The sequence below is a fragment of the Dysidea avara genome, chromosome 2, assembly GCF_963678975.1.
Source record: "Dysidea avara chromosome 2, odDysAvar1.4, whole genome shotgun sequence".
NCBI lineage: Eukaryota > Metazoa > Porifera > Demospongiae > Dictyoceratida > Dysideidae > Dysidea > Dysidea avara.
Genome location: NC_089273.1, coordinates 50,404,317 through 50,429,049, shown reverse-complemented (window position 1 = coordinate 50,429,049; position 24,733 = coordinate 50,404,317). Strand labels below are relative to the sequence as shown.

Sequence of the window (24,733 nt, the reverse complement as noted above, 5' to 3'; positions counted from 1 at the left end):
GATTCCAAACTATTATAAAACTATTGAAATTAGTGTGCTAGGTCACTACCTACCTTCTTCCATTGAGAATATCAAGAACTTTATTGACTTTGTACAACTTTCTGTAACCACCAAATCTTCAATCCGACATATACTCAACAATGCTACTCGTCAATGTATGACATGTTCGCAAAAGATTTTTCTTGGCCAGGAATTGTAGTGACTGGTCAACCGAGCACTTAACTTAATTTTGTCTTGTTATTGTTGTTGCTGTTGTTGTTAGTCTTTTTTTGTTACATGTACACACTCCTTTCCGTGCCCACAAGATCTCATTTTGCTTGATCTGCACAAGACCAAGGACTAATAATGTATTGTATATATGTATCATCTTATTACTAGTGATGGTTCTCTCTCCTTCACTTATTAAAATGTTCCAAGATAATTGTAACAAATGTTGCTAACTTAGGAGAACAATGCAAGCATGATAGGAACACTAGCTGAAAGCGCATAATAGGTGAAAAGTTTTGGAAATTCCTGAAAGTATTTTGGGAAAATTTGAGCATATTTGACTCAGGCCTAATGACAGGTTTTTATACTAGATCTTATTTTTGTATAAGCAAACCTCAATGTGTATTCCATTGCAGATTTGTACCATTACTATAAGGTCTGCAAGAGCATTCAGCCAGTCTATGTTAGCAGTCTAGGTAGGCAGTTGGTTTCTCATATCCAAATTTGAAGAGAATCAGATAAAGCATGCACAGAGATATTAAGGAACAAAGGATGAAAATATGAAAGTATGAAGAACATCAGACAGTTCTGAACACGCATACATATATAATGCAATGATGGTTAAAGTGAATTCAGCTCGAATTTAGAATAGTATTATTATAGTATATGCATCACTGCTCCTGTGGTTACATTTCACTTAGGCATATCCCAGTTACGGAAGAACAAACATTAATGTAGTTTCTTAATTGGTTCCTGTACAAAGATCTTGAAGTAGTATAGTGAAGTGGAATGTACAGATACTAAAATGGGAGATGATGAAATGTTCTTTTAATAAATGCAAACTTTTATTAAGTGCTATTCCACTAGGCATCTGTGAGAAGGCTAGGCCTGTAAACACAGGGAGTCAGAAACATGTATCTAAAACTGTGAAGAATGCAGAAAAAAATCATCATTTAAATTTTGTGCCCGTTTGTCTTGTTTTATTATGCTTGTTCACAAAATAGGTTACAATCAGGAAGTTCTAAGAAGTGCTTCAACAATATCAACATCATCAGAAACCTTTCAAATTATTTTTATAGTACTGCTCTTAGTGACTGTGATAAGTATATAGACACTAAGAAGCTGGTAATATTGTACAGATCAAGTTTCATATTCAGTTATAATTCATGTGGTAGTTCAATTTTTCAACTTGGTTCATCAAGATTACTGTGTTCAAAGCAATTATAGTCTGGCAGTGAAAAGTTATACTGATCTAATCAGACAAAACATCATGTAGTTGACATCATTTTAAAGCCATTGTAAAAGTTCATAGAAACATAAAATTCTTGTAAATGTGTAGGCCCATAAATTGTCCTAATTCATCCTTGCCTATTCTGTAAACACATGTTTAAAGGGTTGTAGTTGTAGTGAAGTCACTAATGATGTTTATTATTTGTTGTTTTTTGATAACTGTATTATAACAGGCTTAAAAACAGCCTTGTACTGTATGCACAAATTTTGTATGTGTGTGCCACATAAATACATTGTAAGCAGGTTTTACTTTTTCACCCTTTTGTGTCCAGGTATTATTGTACATGCCGTATATCAAGAGCACATCTAAAGTAGGGGTGGGCGGTATCGCGGTTATATCGTTAAACCGCCATAATTATTCTGATGTAACGATACCAGTATCGTCAAAAATTCTTGGAAACAATATTATTGCGATATCACGATTACCACATTGTTCTCCAATAATATTCGTATTAGCTAACTACTGTAAACATAGTGCTGTTGTTTAGCTCCAGGAAAGTTTGAGATACTCTAATAGAGCAGTCACCTATATGCTCTAATAGAGCTGTCAAGTAACTATATAGAGTATTCATGTGAATATGAAAGTAGCTACTAACTGAAAGGGACTTTAATATTAATTTTTGGATTTTTACTGAGGAAAGAATATTTCTGCACATTGTGGCATTATGCATGGGTGAATGAACTTTTGCTATAGTTAGCAGTGTTTTAGTCGTGCATGGGAATCTGTAGAACTCCTGAATTTATGTCATGCACTTGGGTGTGTAAGACACATCCTCTCCATGCTTAATTGTAGGTAGCTAATGTCTATATGTAACTGAATTTTGGAAAATCACCTATATGGGCACACGTGAAATAATTAGAATTTTCATATTTAGTGGGTTGCTAATAAGAGCAGGGCACAGTTTAAAAATATTCCAAGAATTTTCTTGTAATTTAAGGTATTAAGAACGGCCTACAACCATTAACAAGTAGATTTGCACTATAAAGTTTGTGATTTGATCATTAAATATTTTAGATGTCAAATGCGCCCATATGGGTCATTTTCCAAAATTCAGTCACATACATCCTTGTATAGTTCAATAAATTAAAATTAATGGTTAATGCCATGTACATGTATGTTTGCACATCCATTCATGTTGCTGCAGGTTATATCACTTGTATAGGTAGGTGCATGTAGTTTCATAGTAGAGCATCTGTCAAAATATGAAAAAAAATATCATGATATTTTTCGCATGATATATCTTGATAATAAAATCCAAGGTGGCGGCCAAGAAATGGCTGTGATGGTAGGTTAATGGTAAAAATTTTAATAATGACAATTCAGGTAAATTTTGTGAAGCGGCACAAAAATTCACCTGAATTGTCGTTATTAAAATTTTTACCATTAACCTACCATCACAGCCATTTCTTGGCCGCCACCTTGGATTTCACATCTTTTTTCACCATAGCCTTGCACACTTTTTTTACAGCTTGGCTGTTTTGGATTAGATTTTACTTCATTTTGTATTTGTATACCCCAAAGCCGGCCTATGGCCAGCTTTGGGACTTTTTTAACCTATGTTTTTCTTTCTTTACTACAGGAAGAAGAAAAGATGAAGTAGATGTACTTTAAATATTTTATCAATAAATGTACAAATTATATATATATAATACATATGTGACCGGATTTGCGAAAAGGGGCCTTCCACACATCCAATTTGCCAACTTTGACAATTGATAACTAAAGATTGGAAAGAGCTATTGCCTTGCAATTTGGGCAGTGGTGATTACTTTGCAGCTGAACTCTCTACAAGGTAATTTCTTCTAGCTGATCTCTCTACAGGGAGATTTGTTTGTAGCTGAACTATCTACAAAGTAATTTCTTCTAGCTGATCTCTCTACAGGGTGATTTGTTCGTAGCTGAATTCTGTACAGGTGATTTGTTTGCAGCTGAGCTCTTTACAAAATGGTTTCTTTGTAGCTGAACTCTCTACAAAGTAACTTCTTCTAACTGATCTTTCTACAGGGTGATTTGTTTGTAGCTGAACTATCTACAAGGTAATTTCTTCTAGCTGATCTCTCTACAGGGTGATTTGTTTGTAGCTGAATTCTGTACAGGTGATTTGTTTGCAGCTGAGCTCTTTACAGAATGGTTTCTTTGTAGCTGAACTCTCTACAAGGTAACTTTTCTAGCCGATGTCTCTACAAGGTGACTAGTTTGTAGCTGAACTCTCTACATGGTGGTTTCTTTGTAACTGAACTTTCTACAAGGTGACTTCTTCTAGCTGATCTCTCTACAGGGAGATTTGTTTGTAGCAGTTGATTTGTTTGAAGCTGAACTTTCTATATGATGGTTTCTTTGTAGCTGAACTCTGTACAAGTTAACTTCTTCTAGCTGATCTCTCTACAGGGTGATTTGTTTGTAGCTGAATTCTGTACAGGTGATTTGCTTGAAGCTGAGCTCTTTACAGAATGGTTTATTTGTAGCTGAACTCTCTAAAAGGTAACTTCTTCTAACTGATCTTTCTACAGGGCAATTTGTTTGTGGCTGAATTTTCTACAGGGTGATTTCTTTGCAGCTGAACTCTCTACATGGTGGTTTCTTTGTAGCTGAACTCTCTACAAGGTAATTTCTTCGAGCTGATCTCTCTACAGGGAGATTTGTTTCTACATGATGGTTTCTTTGTAGCTGAACTCTACAAGGTGATTTCTTCTAGCTGAACTATCTCTTTCCATAGTTGCATGAACTCCCCACAAGGTAACTTCTTCTAGCTGATCTCCCTACAGGGTGAATTGTTTGTAGCTGATCTCTCTACAGGGTGACTTGTTTGTAGCTGATATCTATACAGGTTTCTTGTTTCTAGCTGATATCTTGAATTCTCTTCAGGGTGACTGCTCTATTAGGATGACTGCTCTATTAGAGTATCTCGATCTCGCACTTGCTGCACCAAGTTGGATTTCGTGTTATAACTCCGTGGCTTTAAGTCTGATTCTTCTACACCATTGATGAGCCTTTCTAAGATGATTACTCCATCTGTACAACGATTTTCAAAGCATTACCCCAACGGTTTATCTGGTAGGCGTGGCAAGCAGTGTTTTTTTTTTTATTAGCTAATCTCGATTGCGTAATTGTTACACACTGTTGGTTTTTTCGTTGTATCTTCCTGTTTATTAGCTCGATTTCTTTCAAACCACAAAAGGTGTGAGGTTCAATAGTTAACCTATTCACCCACCGACTTTCAGCTTTTTCCCATACGCGGTTTACCCTGTAGGCGTGACAACATATTGGTGTTATTTTTCGTGAATAATCGCTCATAACGCTTTGCCTGTTTATCGTATTCCAGCCACAGTTGGTACCGAGATGCGCCTTTATATCCCCCTTCTGTGTGCCAAATTTCAAGGCAATCGGATATGGCGTTCGAGTTTTATAGCACTCTTTGTAAGTGTGCGACAAGAAAAAAAAAAAAAAGAAAAAAACCAAGAAACTGAGCCAATTTTTGAAGTCGCATATCTCGGGAACGCGAGAAGCGATTTCGCTCAAATTTGGAACGTGGAGTGCTGCAGTTTGAGGGCATGTCCACAGCAAAAATCGTCTTGTTTCATCCAGGAAGCACAGAGCTACGGAGGTGCGAAAATTGCGTTTTCTTTCTTCCTGTCAATATACTCACGGGTGTTACGCGCCGGCTTCTTGGGCCGCACGACACACTAACATGTGTCTTGATTTCAATACCGCCCAGCCCTAATCTAAAGTGGATTGTTATAATACACACCATATAGTTAATAAAGTTATTCGTGCATACTTGACATAAAATCATTAATTTGAACACAGTATTCAGAATGCTAACACTGTATTATTCCTATTAATCTCATCTTTAACTGAAGCCTTATCTGAAGTATTAATAACTTTAGTGTGGGACTGATTTACCTTCATGTACATGATAGTCATGTGTGTCTGGTCCATCATAATAATATTATTATGCTGTCATTGGTTTTATATCTGGAGCTCACCTGATACTGTCAACCTTGAGTGGCAGGAATCATATCTGTTGGCTACTTGAGTATAGCAGATGTTCTGGAAGGTAGGAAATTGGATTAAATATTTATAAGTAGCTACACATTCTATTGGTGACCTACAACATTCTGAATATTTAAAACCAGCGTTTGTCACTTGATAAGTGTTGATGATGTCCCAATAACAGGTACCATCACTGATTACTGGCTTTTTCTGAGACATCATGGTAACCGTTGGAACCAGTGTAGGATCTGAGTAGTTTCAATAGAAACTCCTTTTTAAATTTAGCTCAGTGGCAGTCTAACTAGCTTCCATTATTAATGTTGTGTTGACAATTTGTCATAGTAAACAACTATATAGCAATGTATTTTAAAGGAATGAATGTAATTGTACTTAACTAATACCATTAAGCTATTATTAAACCCTCAGCAACACTTTACTCTTCATATCCCACTACATTAAAAATGATTGAGTTACTCTAATAGAGCAGTCAATAACTATTCTAATACAGCAATCATATAGTGTTCACAGTTTAATACATTGGATTTACTTTTACTAAGAGTAGCTTAAGATCAGATCTCAGAGCTCAAAATTTTCTGGAGAAATGCCCTCAGTTATCTTCAGCTATATATATGTCTACTTTAAGGTACCACTTTTAACAATCCTACAGATCTGCCACTGGGGACCGAACTCCCCTGGATCTGCCACTATTGTACAGTACAGTGATGTCATCTACATAATATGTTATGGTCATATAAGTTATCACCATGTAAACTTTGTGGCAACTTGTTGTGTTTTATTATGCTTGTTCACATAATAGGTTGCAATCAGGAAGTTCTAAGAAACTGCTTCAGCAATATTAACACCATCAGAAACCTTTAAATTATTTCTATAGTATCATAATATCACAGTGTGTTTTTGTTCTTTATCATGACTGACATACAGTAATATACTAGCTACTCTATTTTAGGCTTTAAGTCTACTGAATTTAATGTCATTTTAATTGTAATGTCAACTTCATTATTTTCTTTGAAATACTAACACTTAACAAATACACATGATCAGTTTCTTAGTGACTGTGATAAACACCCTGTATATAGACACTAAGAAGCTGGTAATATTGTACAGATCAAGTTTCATATTCAGATATAATTCATGTGGTAGTACAATTTTTCAACTTGGTTCAACACCAATAGTGTTCAAAACAATAACATGGTCTGGCAGTGAAAAATTATACTGATCTAATCAGACAAAACATCATGTAGTTGACATTATTTTAAAGCCATTGTAAAAGTTAATAGAAATATACAATTCCTGTAAATGTGTAGGCCATTAAATTGCCCTAATTCATCCTTACACATTCTGTAAACACATGTTTAAATGGTTGTAGTGGTAGTGAAGTCACCAATGATGTTTAATTATTAATTTTGTTGTTTTTTGATAGCTGTATTATAACAGGTTAACAGCCATGTAGCTACTGTATGTACAAATTTTGTATGTGTGTGCTACATAAATACAGCTTTTGCTTTTTCACCCTTCTGTGTCCAGTTCTTTACTGGCATTACATGTGTATCAATAACACATCAAAAAGTGGATTGTTATTATACACAACATAGTTAATAAAGTAGCTAATCCATGCATGCCTGACTTAGAATCATTATTTTCAACACAGTGTTCCAAATGCTAATACTCTATTATTCCTATTACTCTCATCCTTTAACTGAAGCCTCGATATGTTGCATAAACTTTAGTATGGGACTGATTTGTCTTCATGTACATATATAATAGCCAATGCGTGTCTGGTCCATCATATACTGTCACTGATTTTATAACTGGAGCTCACCTGATACTGTCAACCTTGAGTGGCAGGAAACATATATATCTGCTCAGTTGACTACATGAGTATAGTAGATGTTCTGGAAGGAAGGGATTTGGTTTAATAATGTAAAACATTAATGAGTAACTACACATTCTATCAGTGACCTACAACATTTTGAATATTTAAAACCAGTATTTGTCGCCTGGTAAATGCTGATGATGGCCTAATAACAGGTACCATCACTGATGACTTGCTTTTCCTGGGACATCATGATAAACATTGGAACCAGTAGAGGATCTAGGTGGTTTTCTGTGGTTTCAATAGAAGTCCCCTTTTAAATTTAGCTCATTGGCATTCTAACTTAACTAGCTACATTACTGCTGTGTTGACAATTTGTCATAGCAAACAACTATGTACCACTATGTACCCCTGAAATCAGTCACCCAATCCAAAAATATCCCAAATACTGTCTGTTTCAAATTCTCCACAGCTAGTACTGACTTTGAAAAAGCTAACCTCTTCAACAAATACTTTCATTCTGTTTTCCATGACCCATCTGATGTACCAAATGTTGATGAACTACCTGATATACCTGGATCCCTTCAAACAATTGTCATTAATTTTGGTGATGCATATGAAGCCTTGATATCTTTAGATATTGATAAATCTTCAGGTAAAGATGAAATCTCACCTAGAGTTTTACAAAGTTGTGCTGAGTCACTCTGTGCACCACTTCACTATTTATTTACTATTTCTTTAAAATATGCTTCAATACCTTCCGTGTGGAAGATTCACAAGATTATCCCTATATTCAAAGCTGGTGACTCAAACAATGTGACTAATTATCGTCCAATTTCACTTTTGTCTAACACATCTAAAGTATTTGAACGACTAATTTACAATAAGATAATTAACTTTGTTAGTAAAACTATCAGTCCAGTCCAATTTGGTTTTACTAAGCACTGCTAAACGCTGCAACAGATGTTAATATTCTTGAACTATATCATTAACAGTCCATCTCAGATGGATGTTATTTGCTTTGATATAAGCAAAGCATTTGACACTGTGTCCCATGGTATTCTACTTATATAGAGTGTAGGTTAACAAAGTAAAAACAACAACTGCTAGTTTACCATAACTACAAGACTACAAGTTACATATAATATTATACAAACAAACAAACATGAAAATAATAAGTCAAATAGTCAATTAACATCTCACCAGTGATGTGGTAGAATATAATACAGTCTTTTGAAATTCCTGAATTAAATTAAAGATGATAGAAACTGTACCTTTTCTAATAGTAAAGATGGCCGGATCCTTTGGAACAGAGCCCAATGCCCCAACAATAATAGGGACAATAAACACTTTTCTACACTTCCACACTCTAATTGAACCTGAGACCTCGAGGGGGATACACCAGGGGCGGAGGAAGTAGTTGATATGAGGGGGGGGGCTGGGCTGACCCAGACTTAGTCTCTGGTTTGGAATGGTAAGACCAAAAAAAAAGGGTCGCAACCAGCTGACAATAGCTGCCCACTTCACCAGCTACGCATTCATAGCTGATAAATTAATAAACTAAAATTGAAATGAAAATCTGTACAAAAGAACACTAGCTAAATAAAGATAAAAGTTATGACTTATGAAGTCTAAAAGTTGAACAAAATGGGTTAAATTTTGTCTGTGAAAAAGTACCTTATCGCAAATCCTTCAATAACACAGCTATAGAGATAATGCAGAGGGCTTACTAGAAAAAGCTTCATGATACATGCACTCCTTTATTTATTAAGAGCACATCTAAAGTGGATTGTTATATAGATGGTAACATAAAGCCATTTGTGATTGGCAATCATCAAGAATCATTTGAACACAGTATTTCACGCTAACTGTCTATTATTCCTATCATCCTTGAAATGAAACCTCATGTTGCATAAACTAATATTTTCTTTCGTGTGTGTCTGGTACTGAAATATGATCCATCATCATTGATTTTGTATCTGGAGCTCGCCTGATAATGTCAACCTCAAGTGGCAGGAAACATATTTTTACAGTAGATGCTCTGGAAGGCAGGGAATTGGTTTAGCTAAATATGTGAAAATTAAGTAGCTACACATTTCATTGCTGACCTACGTATTCACAACACTCTAAAACCAGTGCTTCTTGCAACTAGTAAATACTTCAATGGCCCAATAACAGGACATCATGATAACCTTTGGAACTGAACTCCCCTGGATCTGCTACTGTTGTATCATATAAGTACATACGTTGTCATCATTTAAATTTTGTACCCATTTGTCTTGGTTTATTATGCTTGTTCACAAAATAGCAGGAAGTTCTAAGAACTGCTTCAACAATATCAACATCAGAAACCTTTCAAATTACTTTTATGATATGTACTGTATCATAATACCACATCTTTACCATGGACTGACATACAGTAATATACTAGCTGCTCTATAGCTGTTTTAGGTTTATGTAAGTCTACTTTAAACTTATCATAATTTTAATCATAATGTCAACTTCACAAATTTTTGGTATCTTTGAAAATACAAACACTTAACAAATACACGTGATCAGTTTCTTAGTGACTGTGATAAACACCCTGTATATAGACACTAAGAAGCTGGTAATATTGCACAGATCAAGTTTCATATTCAGTTATAATTTTTGTGATAATACGATTTTTCTGTTTGGTTCATTACCATTGTTGTGTTCAAAGCAATTATGGTCTGGCAGTGAAAAATTATACTGATCTAATCAGACAAAACATCATGTAGTTGACATCATTTTAAAGCCATTGTAAAAGTTCATAGAAACATAAAATTCCTGTAAATGTCTAGGCCAATTAATTGTCCTAATTCAACCTTACCCATTCTGTAAACACATGTTTAAAGGGTTGTAGTGGTAGTGAAGCCACTAATGATGTTTATTATTTGTTGTTTTTATATTATAACAAGTTTAAGAAACAGTCATGTACTGTATGTACAGATTTTGCATGTATGTGCTACATAAATACATCTCGAACAGGTTTTACTTTTTCACCTTATGTGTCCAGGTATTACTGTACATGTACAGTATATCAAGAGTACATCTACAGTGGATTGTTATATACACACCATATAGTTAATAAAGTTATTCGTGCATACTTGACATAAAATCATTAATTTGAACACAGTATTCATAATGCTAACACTGTATTATTCCTATTAATCTCATCTTTAACTGAAGCCTTATCTGAAGTATTGCTAACTTTAGTGTGGGACTGATTTGCCTTCATGTACATGACAGTCATGTGTGTCCGGTCCATCATATTATACTGTCATTGGTTTGATATCTGGAACTCACCTGATACTGTCAACCTTGAGTGGCAGGAATCATATCTATTGGCTACTTGAGAATAGCAGATGTTCTGGAAGGTAGGAAATTGGTTTTAAAAATAATGTAGAAACTTATAAGTAGCTATAGCTACACATTATATTGTTGACCTACAACATTCTGAATATTTAAAACCAGTGTTTGTCACCTGGTAAATGTTGATGATGTCCCAATAACAGGTACCATCACTGATTACTGGCTTTTCCTGGGACATCATGATAATCATTGGAACCAGTGTAGGATCTAAGTGGTTTTGACAGGAACCCCCTTTTAAATTTAGCTCAGTGGCAGTCTAACTACAGTAGCTACATTATTGTTGTGTTGACAATTTGTCATAGGAAACAACTATGTACCACTGTATTTCAATAGCATGCGTGCAGTTGTACTTAACTAACACCATTTATAGCTATTAAACCCTCAGTAACACTTTATTGTTCATCTCCCACTACATTAAAAATGATCGAGTTACTCTAATAGAGCAGTCAATAACTATTCTAATACAGCAATCATATAGTGTTTACAGTTTAATGCATTGGATTAGCTGTTACTAAAAGTAGCTTAAGATCAGAGCTCAAAATTTTCTGGAGAAATGCCCTCAGTTATCTTCAGCTATATATATGTCAACTTTAAGGTACATGTACCGCTTTTAATAATCCTATAGATCTGCCACTGGGGACCGAACTCCCCTTGATCTGCCACTGTTGTACAGTATAATGATGTCATCTACACAATATGTTATGGTCACATAAGTTATCATCATGTAAACTTTGTGGCAACTTGTCTTGTTTTATTATGCTTGTTCACATAATAAGTTTCAATCAGGAAGTTCTAAGAAACTGCTTCAACAATATCAACATCATCAGAAACCTTTAAATTATTTTTATAGTATCATAAGACCACAGTGTGTTTGTTCTTTATCATGACTGACATACAGTAATATACTAGCTACTACTCTATTTTAGGCTTTAAGTGTACTGAATTTATTGTCATTTTAATTGTAATGTCAACTTCATTATTTTCTTTGAAAATACAAACACTTAACAAATACACATGATCAGTTTCTTAGTGACTGTGATAAACACCCTGTATATAGACATTAAGAAGCTGGTAATATTGTACAGATCGAGTTTTATATTCAGTTATAATTCATGTGGTAGTACAATTTTTCTGTTTGGTTCATCACCAATAGTGTTCAAAACAATAACATGGTCTGGCAGTGAAAAATTATACTGATCTAATCAGACAAAACATCATGTAGTTTACATTATTTTAAAGCCATTGTAAAAGTTCATAGAAACATAGAATTCCTGTAAACGTGTAGGCTATTAAATTGCCCTAATAATTCATCGTTACCCATTCTATAAACACATGTTTAAAGGGTTGTAGTTGTAGTGAAGTCACCAATGATGTTTACTATTAATTTTGTTGTTTTTTGATAGCTGTATTATAACAGGTTTAAGAAACAGCCATGTAGCTACTGTATGTACAAATTTTGTATGTGTGTGCTACATAAATACAGGTTTTGCTTTTTCACCTTCTGTGTCCAGTTCTTTACTGGCATTACACGTGTATCAATAACACATCAAAAAGTGGATTGTTATTATACACACCATAGTTAATAAAGTAGCTAATCCATGCATGCCTGACTTAGAATCATTATTTTCAACACAGTGTTCCAAATGCTAACACTCTATTATTCCTATTACTCTCATCCTTTAACTGAAGCCTCGATATGTTGCATAAACTTTAGTATGGAACTGATTTGTCTTCGTGTACGTATATGATAGCCAATGTGTGTCTGGTCCATCATATACTGTCACTGATTTTATAGCTGGAGCTCACCTGATACTGTCAACCTTGAGTGGCAGGAAACATATATATCTGCTCGGCTGACTACATGAGTATAATAGATGTTCTGGAAAGTAGGGAATTGGTTTAATAATGTAAAAAATTAATGAGTAGCTACACATTCTATCGGTGACCTACAACATTTTGAATATTTAAAACCATATTTGTCGCCTGGTAAATGCTGATGATGGCCCAATAACAGGTACCATCACTGATGACTTGCTTTTCCTGGGACATCATGATAAACATTGGAACCAGTAGAGGATCTAGGCGGTTTTCTGTGGTTTCAACAGAAGCCCCTTTTAAATTTAGCTCATTTGGCACTCTAGCTTAACTAGCTACATTACTGCTGTGTTGACAATTTGTCATAGCAAACAACTATGTACCACTATATTTCAGTAACATACATGTAATTGCACTTAACTAACACCATTTATAGCTATTAAACCCTCAATAATACTTTACTGTTCATCTCCTACTACATTTAAATGATTGAGTTACACTAATAGAGCAGTCAATAACTATAACAGCAATCATTATAGTGTTTACAGTTTAATGCATTGGATTAACTGTTACTTAAAATCAAATCTCAGAGCTCAAAAATTTCTGCAGAAATTCCCTCAAATATCTTCAGCTACATACAACTTTAGATATATACCTCTTTAGATCTACCACTGCTACTACTGTTGTGTAGTATAATCAATTATGGTGTCATATTTATATAATCATTATGTCAATTTTGTGTCAACTTGTCTTGTTTTATTAAGCTTGTTTACAAAATAGGTTTTAATCAGGAAGTTTAAGAAACTGTTTCAGCAATATCAACATCATCAGAAACCTTTTAAAGCATTTTTATAGCATCATAATGCCACAATGTGTTTGGACTTTATCATGGACTGACATACAGTAATACACTAGCTACTAGCTCTGTTTTAAGTTTTATGTAAGTCCACTTTAAACTTCTATATATACTTATTCGTAATTTTAATTGTAATGTCAACTTCACAAATTATTGTTTTCTTTGAAAATACAAACACTTTACAAATACGCATGACTGCTACCAATGCTATTCCCAGTTAATACCATACTCGCTGCATATACGCATTCTGTGCATTAGCGTTGCTATGTACGCAATTTGTCACTATGTACTAATCACACGTCAACACTAATTGGCGCTACATTGTTAACATAAATTCTAGCCAATGAAATTACAATTACAACTTTTTCACTTCTACCAGTGAAATACGGGATAAATTTCACTGCTACTATTGAGACTTTTGTATGGGCAGTGAAACAGGTATGGTATTAGTACTTAAATACTTTATGTAAAAACTTATGCAAATACTTCAAATACTTTGCTTGGAAGAGAAGCTGTATGACCTAATTTGTAAAATTCATTTGGTAGGAAGATGATATCTTTGACTTTTATTGACATATTAATCTGTGAAAAATATATTATGAGTGGTCAGTTGTTTTCACCATAGCTACACTTGAAATTTATTGGAACAGTATTAAAACAGAGGTGTGTACTATTGGGTGGTTGTGTAACGCAAAGTTAATATCAAAATACAGAAGTATTTTAAAAGTATTCAAATGCTTTTAAAAATATTTGTATTTGTATTTGAAATACATCTGGGTATAAGTACTGTATTTGTATTTTGTATTTCATACTTTCAGCATATTTGCATTTAACTACTTTTAACTCCAAGCCTGTCAGAGAGGCTACAGACCAACTGCAATATTCTATTGAATACAGAAAGTGCAACATGAGCTTGCTTTGAATGTTGCTAAAGATTAAGAAATGAGGCCTGATAGATTACATATTATTAATTGAAGGCAGAGAACTGTGTTAATTGTGTGTTTACTGTAACAGTTCCAATACTGAGTCAAGATTGTTGACTGAACAAACCACTAACTGATCATTATAAGGCAGTGACCACCATAGGCGATTCTAAGGGGGGCCAGGGGGGGGCCAAGGCCCCCCCCTGTTAAAAAATAACTTTTAAAAAATCTTGAGGAAAAGTTGCTGTATAGATTGGCATTGTTATTTTTAGCATTTTTCATGTTTTTGAAACAAATTTTAGGCTGTTTTCAAGCCTTTAAATTGCAAAACTCCTGCAGCTTCTGGGGGTGCAACCCCCAGACCCCCCTGAAAAATCTACTTTATACTATAGCTAAACAACAATAGTTATGTTGTTCCCTACTGGGCCCCCCCTGTAGGTCAGGTCTAGAATCGCCACTGGTGACCACTATATGAGAGTTGAAGTTTTGTATACACAGATTTAGAGGTGAATTCTTTGCTGGCCATTATAATGGCATTATTCATATTGGACAGGTGACAGCGTAATGCTTTGTAACCATGGCCATTATACAAAGATGACTACTTAATCCGGGAGACCATAATAGTAGTACCGTATATATATGTGATCAGATTTTACAAAACCGATCCAAATCGTACATCAGGCAAAATCAAACCAACGCCACAGTGGAAAGCTACACTATTCTACTAGTAGTTTTGACACTCATTACCACTCAAGCTACTCCAGGCTGGTTTCAACAGACGTCTTTTCTGGGGTGTGTGTAGAGCTCGAATGGCGGTTTTAGGCCTTGTGAAGGACCTGGCTTGGTAAGAATCAGTGGTTTACTGGTGGACAGCCTGATAATGTAGGCCAGACATTTTTTCTGTGGATTTTGCTACATATCAACCACTAAGGAGCCAGCACAGCCCTGTAATCTCGTCTCTGGACTCCACTCATGGTCTGTCTCCATTTTGAGATCTAGCCCTTGCCCACCCCGCCACCCTCCGCCACCCCCCGCCGCCCTCCACCTCCCGCCACCCTCCACCCCCCACTGCCCTCCACCCCCCGCTGCCCTCCACCCCCCGCCGCCCTCCACCCCCCGCCGCCCTCCACTCCCCGCTGCCCTCCACCCCCCGCCGCCCTCCACCCCCCGCCACCCTCCACCCCCCGCTGCCCTCCACCCCCCGCCGCCCTCCACCCCCCGCTGCCCTCCATCACTTTGTGAGCACTTGTGATACTACTTCGCTCGTCCAACAGCTCAGATTTTCTATCTTATTTGGCGGGAAATTCTACAAGCAGCTACAAGTACTGGAAGTGGTCTGAAAGGTAACAGATTGATGCATCTTGAGTGTAAATTTCATACGCGTGCTTGCTATCCTTGGAGAGTTATGCTGACTTGAATTCTTTAAAACCGTTTATCTCAAAACTTGTAATGTGCGATTTGGATCGTTTTTCCAAAATCCAGTCACACATATATATATATATATATGCCAAAACATCAGTATGGTGAATTCCATACAAAGTACAGAAGCTTCTACTGACAGTGCTTATTATTTTACTCTTGATCAGTCAACACAGAGATTGTACATGTGCTGTGAGGTGCAGATTGCATGGCTGATATAATAAATATACACAGTGCACTGACAACAAACATAACTAAAATGTTAGATACTGTCACTTAGTTGTGTTACTGCCACAGAATTACAGACTACAATCTTAAATTCCTATTATGCATTGATGGTAGAAAATCATATTTAGGTGTAATGTAGGGGGGTGGGCATTTGCCCCAAATGCCCCAACCTGGATCCGCCACTGCCAATAATACTGTTCCTTGTTTTACAGCACAATACGCTTTATTTACTCTGTTAAAAATTTGAGGTAGTACCACAACAACAAAACTTAGAAAGAGTGTTATTACAGCAAACCTGAAAGTAACAGAACCTTTAGAGGTGTTATTCACACCAGTGTATCTGTAACACCCTCATGAATGAAATCTCAAAGTTAAAACTTTCTTTGGTATTAGAATATAAGTAGGCTGACTGACTGACTAACTGACTGACTGGACTGACTGGACTGACTTGACTGACTGGATTGACTGGACTGACTGACTGACTGACTGACTGATAATTCCAGACAAATGAAAGTTTTGTCATTCATATAAAGACTTGGAAAGGCTAAAAGTGGAGTTCACAAACACACCTTTAATGGTCTTGATAGCAACTGCTAGTGAAGTGGTTGAAACAAACATTTTACGATTGGTACGTTCACCGATGATTTCAAAGGGCAGCATCAATAGGCCTAATGTTTACTTTCAATGCGAAGAACTCAGTAATGAAGATGACTTTACCATTTTCGCAAAAAAAGTTTCTGAAACAATCAACAATGAATGCTGTATTATATACACTGACTTCATAAACAACATCGGTCCTATCATGAGTAAATTGCAGCATTGACTCTTTGCCTTACTATGGGGAAATGGATGCTAAGGCAAGATATTCAAATTATATAAATGGAAAAATGATGAAGTTAAAGTGATAGTGGCAACAGCAGCTTTTGGGATGGGCATTGACAAAGCAAATATTCGGCATGTTAATAGGTATGGTGTTCCAGAGAGTTTGACAACCTGGGCTCAAGAGCTTGGGAGAGCTGGCAGGGATGGATGTCCAGCTATAGCCACTATTTATTACTCTATGAACAACACTGATCATGCAATGGCATGGATACAAAATCACATTGGCAATGCTGAGTACTGTAAACAATTGTTGGAAGGATTTGTAAGCTCCTGGAAATATGTAATGGCAGATCTCACAGGAAAATGTCGACGTGAAATACTTCTGAATGCATTCAAAGAAGAGTGCCTGGAAAATGATAACACTGACTGTTGCGATGTTTGTAAGATGGATGTCCAATTAGTAAAAATGGCAGAGGAACTCAAAATATTGGTTGATGCAATAAATGCATTAGGTTGTAAAGGTGAATTGAAAATAGTGCAGTGGATTCATGGATCATCCTTGAAGTGGACAGAAGAATATGATAAGAGAAACTTTCCTATGGTAATTTCAAAGGTAAACCTGAGATTTGGTGGAGAAAATTTATACGACAATGCCATGTTACTGGATATGTGCAGAAGGAGCTTAAATGCATAATAAAGAAAAGCGGACACTATGCTATCCAGGGAGTGTTGCATGTGCTTCCTAAAGCTCAGATGGTGCTTGATGAAGATAATCCAGTAGTCTTACTGAATGAAGGATCATCCAGTGCTACCAACAGGAGCAAGCCATCATTGTCTGTAGGCAGTTCCAGTCATATGCAGGCAGCTGTGCATCAACCTAGTGTCTGTGATCGTAAGGGTAAAGGTACGCATGGATTGATTGTTGTTAAGAAACTTCTGTCCAATAAGGAGAACTGGAATGTCCCTGAAAATGAATCTGATTGGCAATTTCCTGGAAGTTTGTGCAAAGGAAAGGATCAATTCGTATTATATATAGAAGATTATCAGAAAGTATATGCAAGTTTCCTAAAGAATGTTCACTTTTTATGGGCTGATATACAGTTGTCCAAAGGCAAAAATTAATAACTACAAGACCAAAGTACAGATTGATGGAAAAGATGTGTACCTTTGTGTATCGCTCTGCACCATGTAGTGGTGTTAAGGCATGCCCTGAAGACGGTTGTCCTTATGTAGCTGCAATAAGGGAACAGAGACCATGCAAAAACCATCCAAGTAATCCTCTTTATAAAACTAATGACATAGAACCTTGTCCAGTGCAGTTTGCCTACATATACCCGGATAACTCCAATGATCATCGCAGGTGGATTCTAGTTTTTGTACGACAGCCAAAAGGTTCAAAAGAGAGTTTGCACAATCATGATATTCATGCATCATCACACTTGTTGGCCAAGACTCAAGAAGATATTAAAAATGCAGCTCTAACAAATGTTTCTTTGAAACCATCAGAAGTGTGTAGGGGAAAAGGATTGGGGTATATCCCTTCAGTAGTAGACAAAGCGTCTGCAAGTGTAGACAGAGTTTCAAGTGTAATGAGCAAAGCACGTAGCAGCTCTGCTTTGTGCAATGCTAAGTGGGATGTAGCATCACTTGAAAAGATGGCTGATAGCATTGATGAAAAGGAAGCCTTTCATGGTAGCAACTACTCACAAGTATTGGGAAATGAGCTAACAAAGCTAAGTAGGCCATATTTAGTATCAGCTGGCATAGAGAATGGCATTCAGTATATTTTTACAATGAATCCTTTGATGTCTAAAATTTTATCAAAAGCTGAGTTCATCGAAGCAGATATTACATACAATGAGAAAAAAGGAATACCCTTACTTATTTAATGCTGCAGCATTTAATGTGACAACAATGGACTGGGTAGTGGTCAGTAGAGTCCGGCTTACTAAACAGGATCACCAGGCGTATTGTTTGGCATTTCGTAAAACTTTTGATAAGTGCTATTTTGACAATTGTTTGTTTAAGCCTGGAGAATCCCTACTTGCCGTTGTAACAGATTGGAGTGATGTTGAAATACGTGGGTTATGTGATGCTGTTGGAGAAGATGTTGGACAGTCATTGATACGTGGATGCCGTGTCCACTGGAATCGTTCATGGCAAAGAATTCGTGAAAGAGTTGCAAATTCCAAAGATAAAATTTTGGAAAAGTGTGTATTCAGCAAAATTGCTAGCCAAATATCCAAATTACCCATGGGCGAAGCAGTATGTAACTGCTTCAATGTTTTGTGTAGTCAACAAAGTGCTGAAGAATTGATAGGTATTATTAATGGTTTGAGTGCACATGAGGCAGTATTTGTGGATAAACATTGCAATTGGTCTAAAGCAAGAAAATGGGCTGAATGGTGGCTGAGACCAAAGCACCTTAAAATGTTGCATAAGGATTTTGCTTTGATGGATTCAAGTGTGTGGAATAGATCATCAGCAACAACCAATGCTGTAGAGCGCTTAAATACCCAATGCAAAGCGAAGATACCAATTTCTTTGCAAAATGCTGTAGCAGACGTCTACCAGCTTGACAAGTCTGTGTGTGCAAAGCATTTGGCTGCACTTAATGAATGCAGTGTATCATATCATGACAAGACTGAGAATGCCAGGAGGGCTAATGCAGCGAAAAGACAACGGCAACCTGTTGGGTCAAGTATACCTGCTGATCCAACAGCCATTCATGGACCACCTGATCAAGCCTGCCACTTTAAGTCTGTTGAAAAAAGGTATGGTACATGTTTGTAAGAAAATTGCTTTTAGGCCAACATAATAGGTGACTGGATCTGCAAAAACCCTACAAAATTGCACGTTTTCAAATTCCATTTTATTACATATTCATAATAATGCATGTACATAGCCAAGTGTATCCTCTGGTGGCGTTTCAGCTTAATTTACTCAGAACTTTTGGATTTATAGCCCTACAAAGTTGCAACAGCAGAAAGTTGAATTTATACAGAAGGTATAAAGAAAGTAAATTCTAGATGCTTACTAAAACATTGTAAAAGAAATGAGGTATGGGTTGAGACTTCCATCATCATGTTTGCCATAAACAGGGGAATTCCTTGTTGCATCATTATTATCCTTTGTGGTGCTTCTTTGTTTGAGTACCATTGTTGCAACATCATGAAAACACACATTCATAACTTACATTAACTTAACTTATGTTTTCTTTAGCCTACTGCACTGAAGCAAAAGATTTTTCGAACTTCTCTTTGGTGGGCGAATTAGATAATATCCTAGTTTTACCATTGGATTATGTTGGGTTTCTGCAGATCCAGTTGCAAAGATTCCTTGTTCCTCATCACATACATATAGGTGTTTAAATAAAGCATCAACTGGCTAGTAACAATGCACCTTTCAATATTGTAAGCTTCATTTGTAACAGATGAAAAACCTATTTCCAAGAAAATAAGTTACAAACGTAGGCATAGCACAAGGGAGGGGGGCTACGGAGGCTGCATCACCCATTTATATATGTCAAGTGTGCATAAGATATAACAACCAGGATGTGATCCTTCGTAGCCCCCTTACTTTAACATTTATAGCTAAATATGCCCCTGGTTACAAAACAAAGCATTTTAGGTGACTGAACTTATAACATTACATGATTAAATTTAGTATTTATCAATAATTTTGAATCCATTGAACTTATTACCATTTATCCATGTGTATATAGAACTGCCAAAAGTAGAGCCACAACAACTGAAGATATGCAGTTAGAAGTGACAGTTACCAGTAAACAGCCTAGGTGAGATAATGTTCTAAATGCTCATGTATATACACAATGGTATTATTCAGGACATATGGCTCGGGATCCGGCAATAAAACATTGTGCAATGAGGATAGTTTTTCAGATGTTGTAACTACAAGCAAACAACAAAGGTACAGATTGCATTATGCATAGTATTATGAGGCTGGTTTCTGCTCAGTATTCTTCATCAAAGGTGTATATAAAGCACTATGATCCCTAATATACAGTACTATTGCACTTCATGATCCTTCATGGTATTAATTACGTAGAATTAAAATTTACTTTGATGTGTGTAGGTCTCTTATTCACGAAGAGACCTAGGACAGCTATTGACAACCACAATTCAACCTACAGTAATGCAGTTAGTGCTTACCCTTGTGGACGATTATTATTTAACATGCACCAAGAGCAGTTGCAAGCTGATTGTAACAAAATAAAATTGCACCCAGGAGCGCTTTTTTGTGTAAACCATTGCAGTGGTAGCTGGTTTACCCTTTATATGGCTGGCCATAGTTAAAACCATGGTGTTACTCACCGGTTTAGTAGCAGGTAGCTGGCTAAGTTTGTGGTCTTCACCATATCACTCTGTGTAAGCCTAGACAATCATGCTACTCACTTTAGCTGCCATTCTCATGCATCTCTGGAGCCTCAAACTATATGCTGTTTAGCTATCAACTTTACAAACCTCTGTGGCTTTCTGTGACCTCATGCTCGCCGTGAAATTCTCTTGGTGTTTATGATCGGAGCTCTCTATTCTAACTCCCTATTAGTGCACCATTGTCTAAAGCAGTCAAGTCACCACTTACGTATCAGTGTCTTCGAGGCATACATGCTGAGTAGGAGGTGTGCTAGAATGATGTAACATAGAAACCGAGCTATTACAAAGAGAGCTAAAGGTTAGGCATTGTTTATTCCACCTGTCCGAAAATTTAAATCTGTAAATCGTTAGGAAATATTGTACTTGAACAAAGTGTTTTGCTTACAAATGTAAATTAATATTATACATAATTAATTGGTATGTTTTGATATGTATATCTACATTATATAGGACACGTGACTCTGGAACCAGTTCTGCTCCAGGATTAACCATGGAAGATAGCTCACTTGTAGCAACTAAGCAGCAAAGGTGTATATGCCAGTGCACAATGTTCATTGACATCAACATGTTGCTATCGTAGAAAGCATATTTTAACTACTGTCTCAAACTCACTGTGTGGTGATCATGAAGATTGTGTCATGGATGAAGAAGTTGCAGTAAATGATGGTTCTGCTGTTACAACTGCAACCAAAAAGCAAAAGTATTGTACAAGCATTTTATACTTGCAGTAGTAAAGTTTGTTACATATGTACTACTGTAGGATGTCAGATTCAACTTCATTGTATAAGGCTCCAAAACAATCTATGTTAGGACGGAAATTGGTGATGAAATTCATAGTTGACAGAAAGATAAAGTGGTTCAAAGGCATCATAAACGCTTATGATGGGCTAACAGGAAAATATGGAGTGTACTTCCCATTTGACAAGGAAACAGTATACATCTTTGAAAATGATGAAGATGTTAGATTTGTTGACTGGTAACTGTCATACGGAACACGTTTGTGGTAAAAACAATTACACATGTGATAGAATGATCAAGAGTATATACATAATCTGTTATGGTTATATCAACTATTTCCAATAGACAACACACGGCAATGCTTGGGAGTTGCGTGCAGTAACATTTCACTTAGGGTCCACCTGTGGTTGTAGATTTTATTCCAACAACACACTGTGGAATGCCTTATGTAATCACAATACTGATTTAATGTACATCTTGCCTCCACAGCCAATGATGAATTACTATTTTAGCAACTATAACCAGTTTTTGGTAACCATAAAAGCTTGGTAATAAGGCCACCTTGTATATTTATCACATTAATGAGGTTATCAGAGTTCATCATAGAGGGAGGGTAATAGGACCAAATAGTATAGTGACATGATGCAAAAGGCAGGCACTTGCATGAAACTTGCTTTATTATACTTAAGTTTAAGCATTGTACAGAATCTCACTTTTCTGGACTTCTATTTTCTGGGCACCTCCATTGTCTGGACAAGTTATGTGGTTTGATAATGAAGTTTGGGTTAGATGAAAGCCAAGTTGCTGTTTACATGTTAGCTAAGTAGCTTGTTTATTTTACTAATAATAACTACAACTTGGTTGTTAGGTGATAATACATTTTTTTACAACTCAGGGGAAGGACCAGAATGCATTGTAGTGCCTTCCTACTTTACCCACTGACTGCACAGCACGAACTAATAGTATTACTTGTATTTTTTAAGTTGATTATTTCAGCATATCAACATGCATTTCTTAGTTACAAACATTTCTAAGATACAGATAGTGGTAGGTACCAGATCGCCTGGATAAGAGAGGTTCCACTGTAACTGGAGGGCCTGTGAAAAGACACAACTTGGGTTTCAATGTGATGATGATGAGCAGCTTTCAGGGTCCTGAGATCTTCCCTGCAATCAACTTCTACAATTACATTAGTTACCTCTGTGTCTGCATGAAAAGCTCAGGATAACTAATACCACTGACGGTGTGAGTATAGAAAACAAGACGGAGCATATATAAGATTTATTCCAAATAGCTAGGGCTGTATGATAATAAAAGTTAAATGTAATTATCATGATGACTGACGTTATCATGATAAAGCTAATGAATTTTCCAAGAGACACTATCCTTAAAATTACACAAAACCGTGATTATAAAAGTACTCTATGACAGTATTTGTGGTTTTTTTCATTATTACACACTCCTAATTAGAAATATTGTTTGTAAGTCAAGTATAAATACATATATAATTCAGTAAATATAAATCTAGTATTTGACTTAAAATGCTCCCATATAATTATAGTAACTATCTAATATATAAGGTGTCTTTTAAGTGTAAAGCATTTGACTTAAATCAATCCCATGTATTACACATGGTATGGTTTACTTAAAACAATCTATTAGTAGTTAAAACATGTTATGTTCAGTAATGCTTGGGAATTTTTAAGCAGTTCATAAGAAGTTTCAAGCCATTGAGCTAGAATTTGCAAACATGCATTGATGAGACTTTAAAATTGACAAGGGAAAACATCCTGACCATCTGGCAAAACTCCTGTAAGCGTTTGAGCATAAATCAGATAGCTGCAGGTTCAAGGATTCCCAGGACTAGTCATCAATTTTTCTCCTTCTACACCTTTTCAAACATACTTAGTACAACATCTTTAAACAGGCTGAAGGACACCTACCTTCAGCACTTTGTGCTATAAAGCATTAATACAGGGTAATGTCCACTTGTTGCCACATTGCATGGGGTACTGTAAGATAATAATTATGTCACTCTCTAGAGTTCCTATGGATACAAATAAATGAGATTGACAAGGGGAAAACATCCTGACTGCCTGTCAGTGTTCAAGTATAAATTGGATGGCTGCAGGCTAAATTTACATATTTTTCTACTTTCTGCACCTTTTCAAAATATAGTTAATATTTTGACATCTTTAAACAGGCTGTAGGACCAGTTTCCCTACAGATCCTTCTGCATTTGTACTACAAGTCTTAATAAAATACGAATAAATATAATTTAATAAATGTGACTGGGTGTGTGAATATATGGCATGTAGGCACATTAAAAATTTACCTAATTTTTCAAACATCTAATTGCCCATAAATTTTTGTGTCAATGAGTTATGGCTTTGACAGTATTCAGGGGTTGTAATGAAATTAGCAGAATGCAAATACTTTACTCTAGCACTGAGATACGTCCTGTTGTGTGACAGGATGTAGTTTGTGCCCACATGCCCGATTTTTGCAGGCCCAGTCACAAATATTATAATTGTGTTTGCTATAAAATTACCTTCTAGGAATCAATAGAACACATTCTGATTAGCTAACAGACCAAAACATTATCCAACCCAAACCTGATGTCATGAGCTGTATTGTGTGGTTTTTATTAGTGAATACCCCATCTACACAACAATAATATTTTAAGTAATCATCTTTGCAACTGCTCCCATTATGTGATGCTATCAATAATCTTTAGAACAGTGAGATACTAACAGATCACTCAATAATGTATTAGTATAAATTAGTAATTTTGTTTAAATGCTCATCATAAGATAA

At 36.0% G+C, this 24,733-nt stretch overlaps 3 protein-coding genes across 4 annotated transcripts in view; 2 read left to right on the top strand and 1 right to left on the bottom strand.

Moving 5' to 3' along the window:
* Positions 1-24,733, bottom strand: part of LOC136247561 (equilibrative nucleoside transporter 1-like) — a 265,718-nt gene that overhangs the window by 125,572 nt on the left and 115,413 nt on the right. The gene's annotated exons all lie outside the window — the stretch shown is intronic.
* Positions 16,888-17,903, top strand: LOC136248204 (ATP-dependent DNA helicase RecQ-like). The gene is made up of 2 exons (XM_066040015.1): positions 16,888-17,382; positions 17,457-17,903. Exons 1-2 carry the CDS (start codon positions 16,888-16,890, stop codon positions 17,901-17,903), a joined length of 942 nt encoding a protein of 313 aa, XP_065896087.1.
* Positions 20,449-22,260, top strand: LOC136246251 (uncharacterized). Its single transcript, XM_066037673.1, has 5 exons — positions 20,449-20,577; positions 20,628-20,711; positions 21,629-21,706; positions 21,759-21,878; positions 21,939-22,260. Exons 1-5 carry the CDS (start codon positions 20,540-20,542, stop codon positions 22,156-22,158), a joined length of 540 nt encoding a protein of 179 aa, XP_065893745.1. The 5' UTR covers positions 20,449-20,539; the 3' UTR covers positions 22,159-22,260.

Excerpts from the sequence above, each read along its gene's own strand:
- LOC136248204 (XM_066040015.1), top strand. The coding sequence starts at position 16,888 with ATGGGCATTGACAAAGCAAATATTCGGCATGTTAATAGGTATGGTGTT. Across the intron at positions 17,383-17,456 it reads ATAAGAGAAACTTTCCTATG|AAGGAGCTTAAATGCATAAT; the intron begins GTAATTTCAAAG and ends GGATATGTGCAG.
- LOC136246251 (XM_066037673.1), top strand. The coding sequence starts at position 20,540 with ATGCAGTTAGAAGTGACAGTTACCAGTAAACAGCCTAG. Across the intron at positions 20,578-20,627 it reads GTTACCAGTAAACAGCCTAG|GACATATGGCTCGGGATCCG; the intron begins GTGAGATAATGT and ends GGTATTATTCAG. Across the intron at positions 20,712-21,628 it reads ACTACAAGCAAACAACAAAG|GACACGTGACTCTGGAACCA; the intron begins GTACAGATTGCA and ends TACATTATATAG.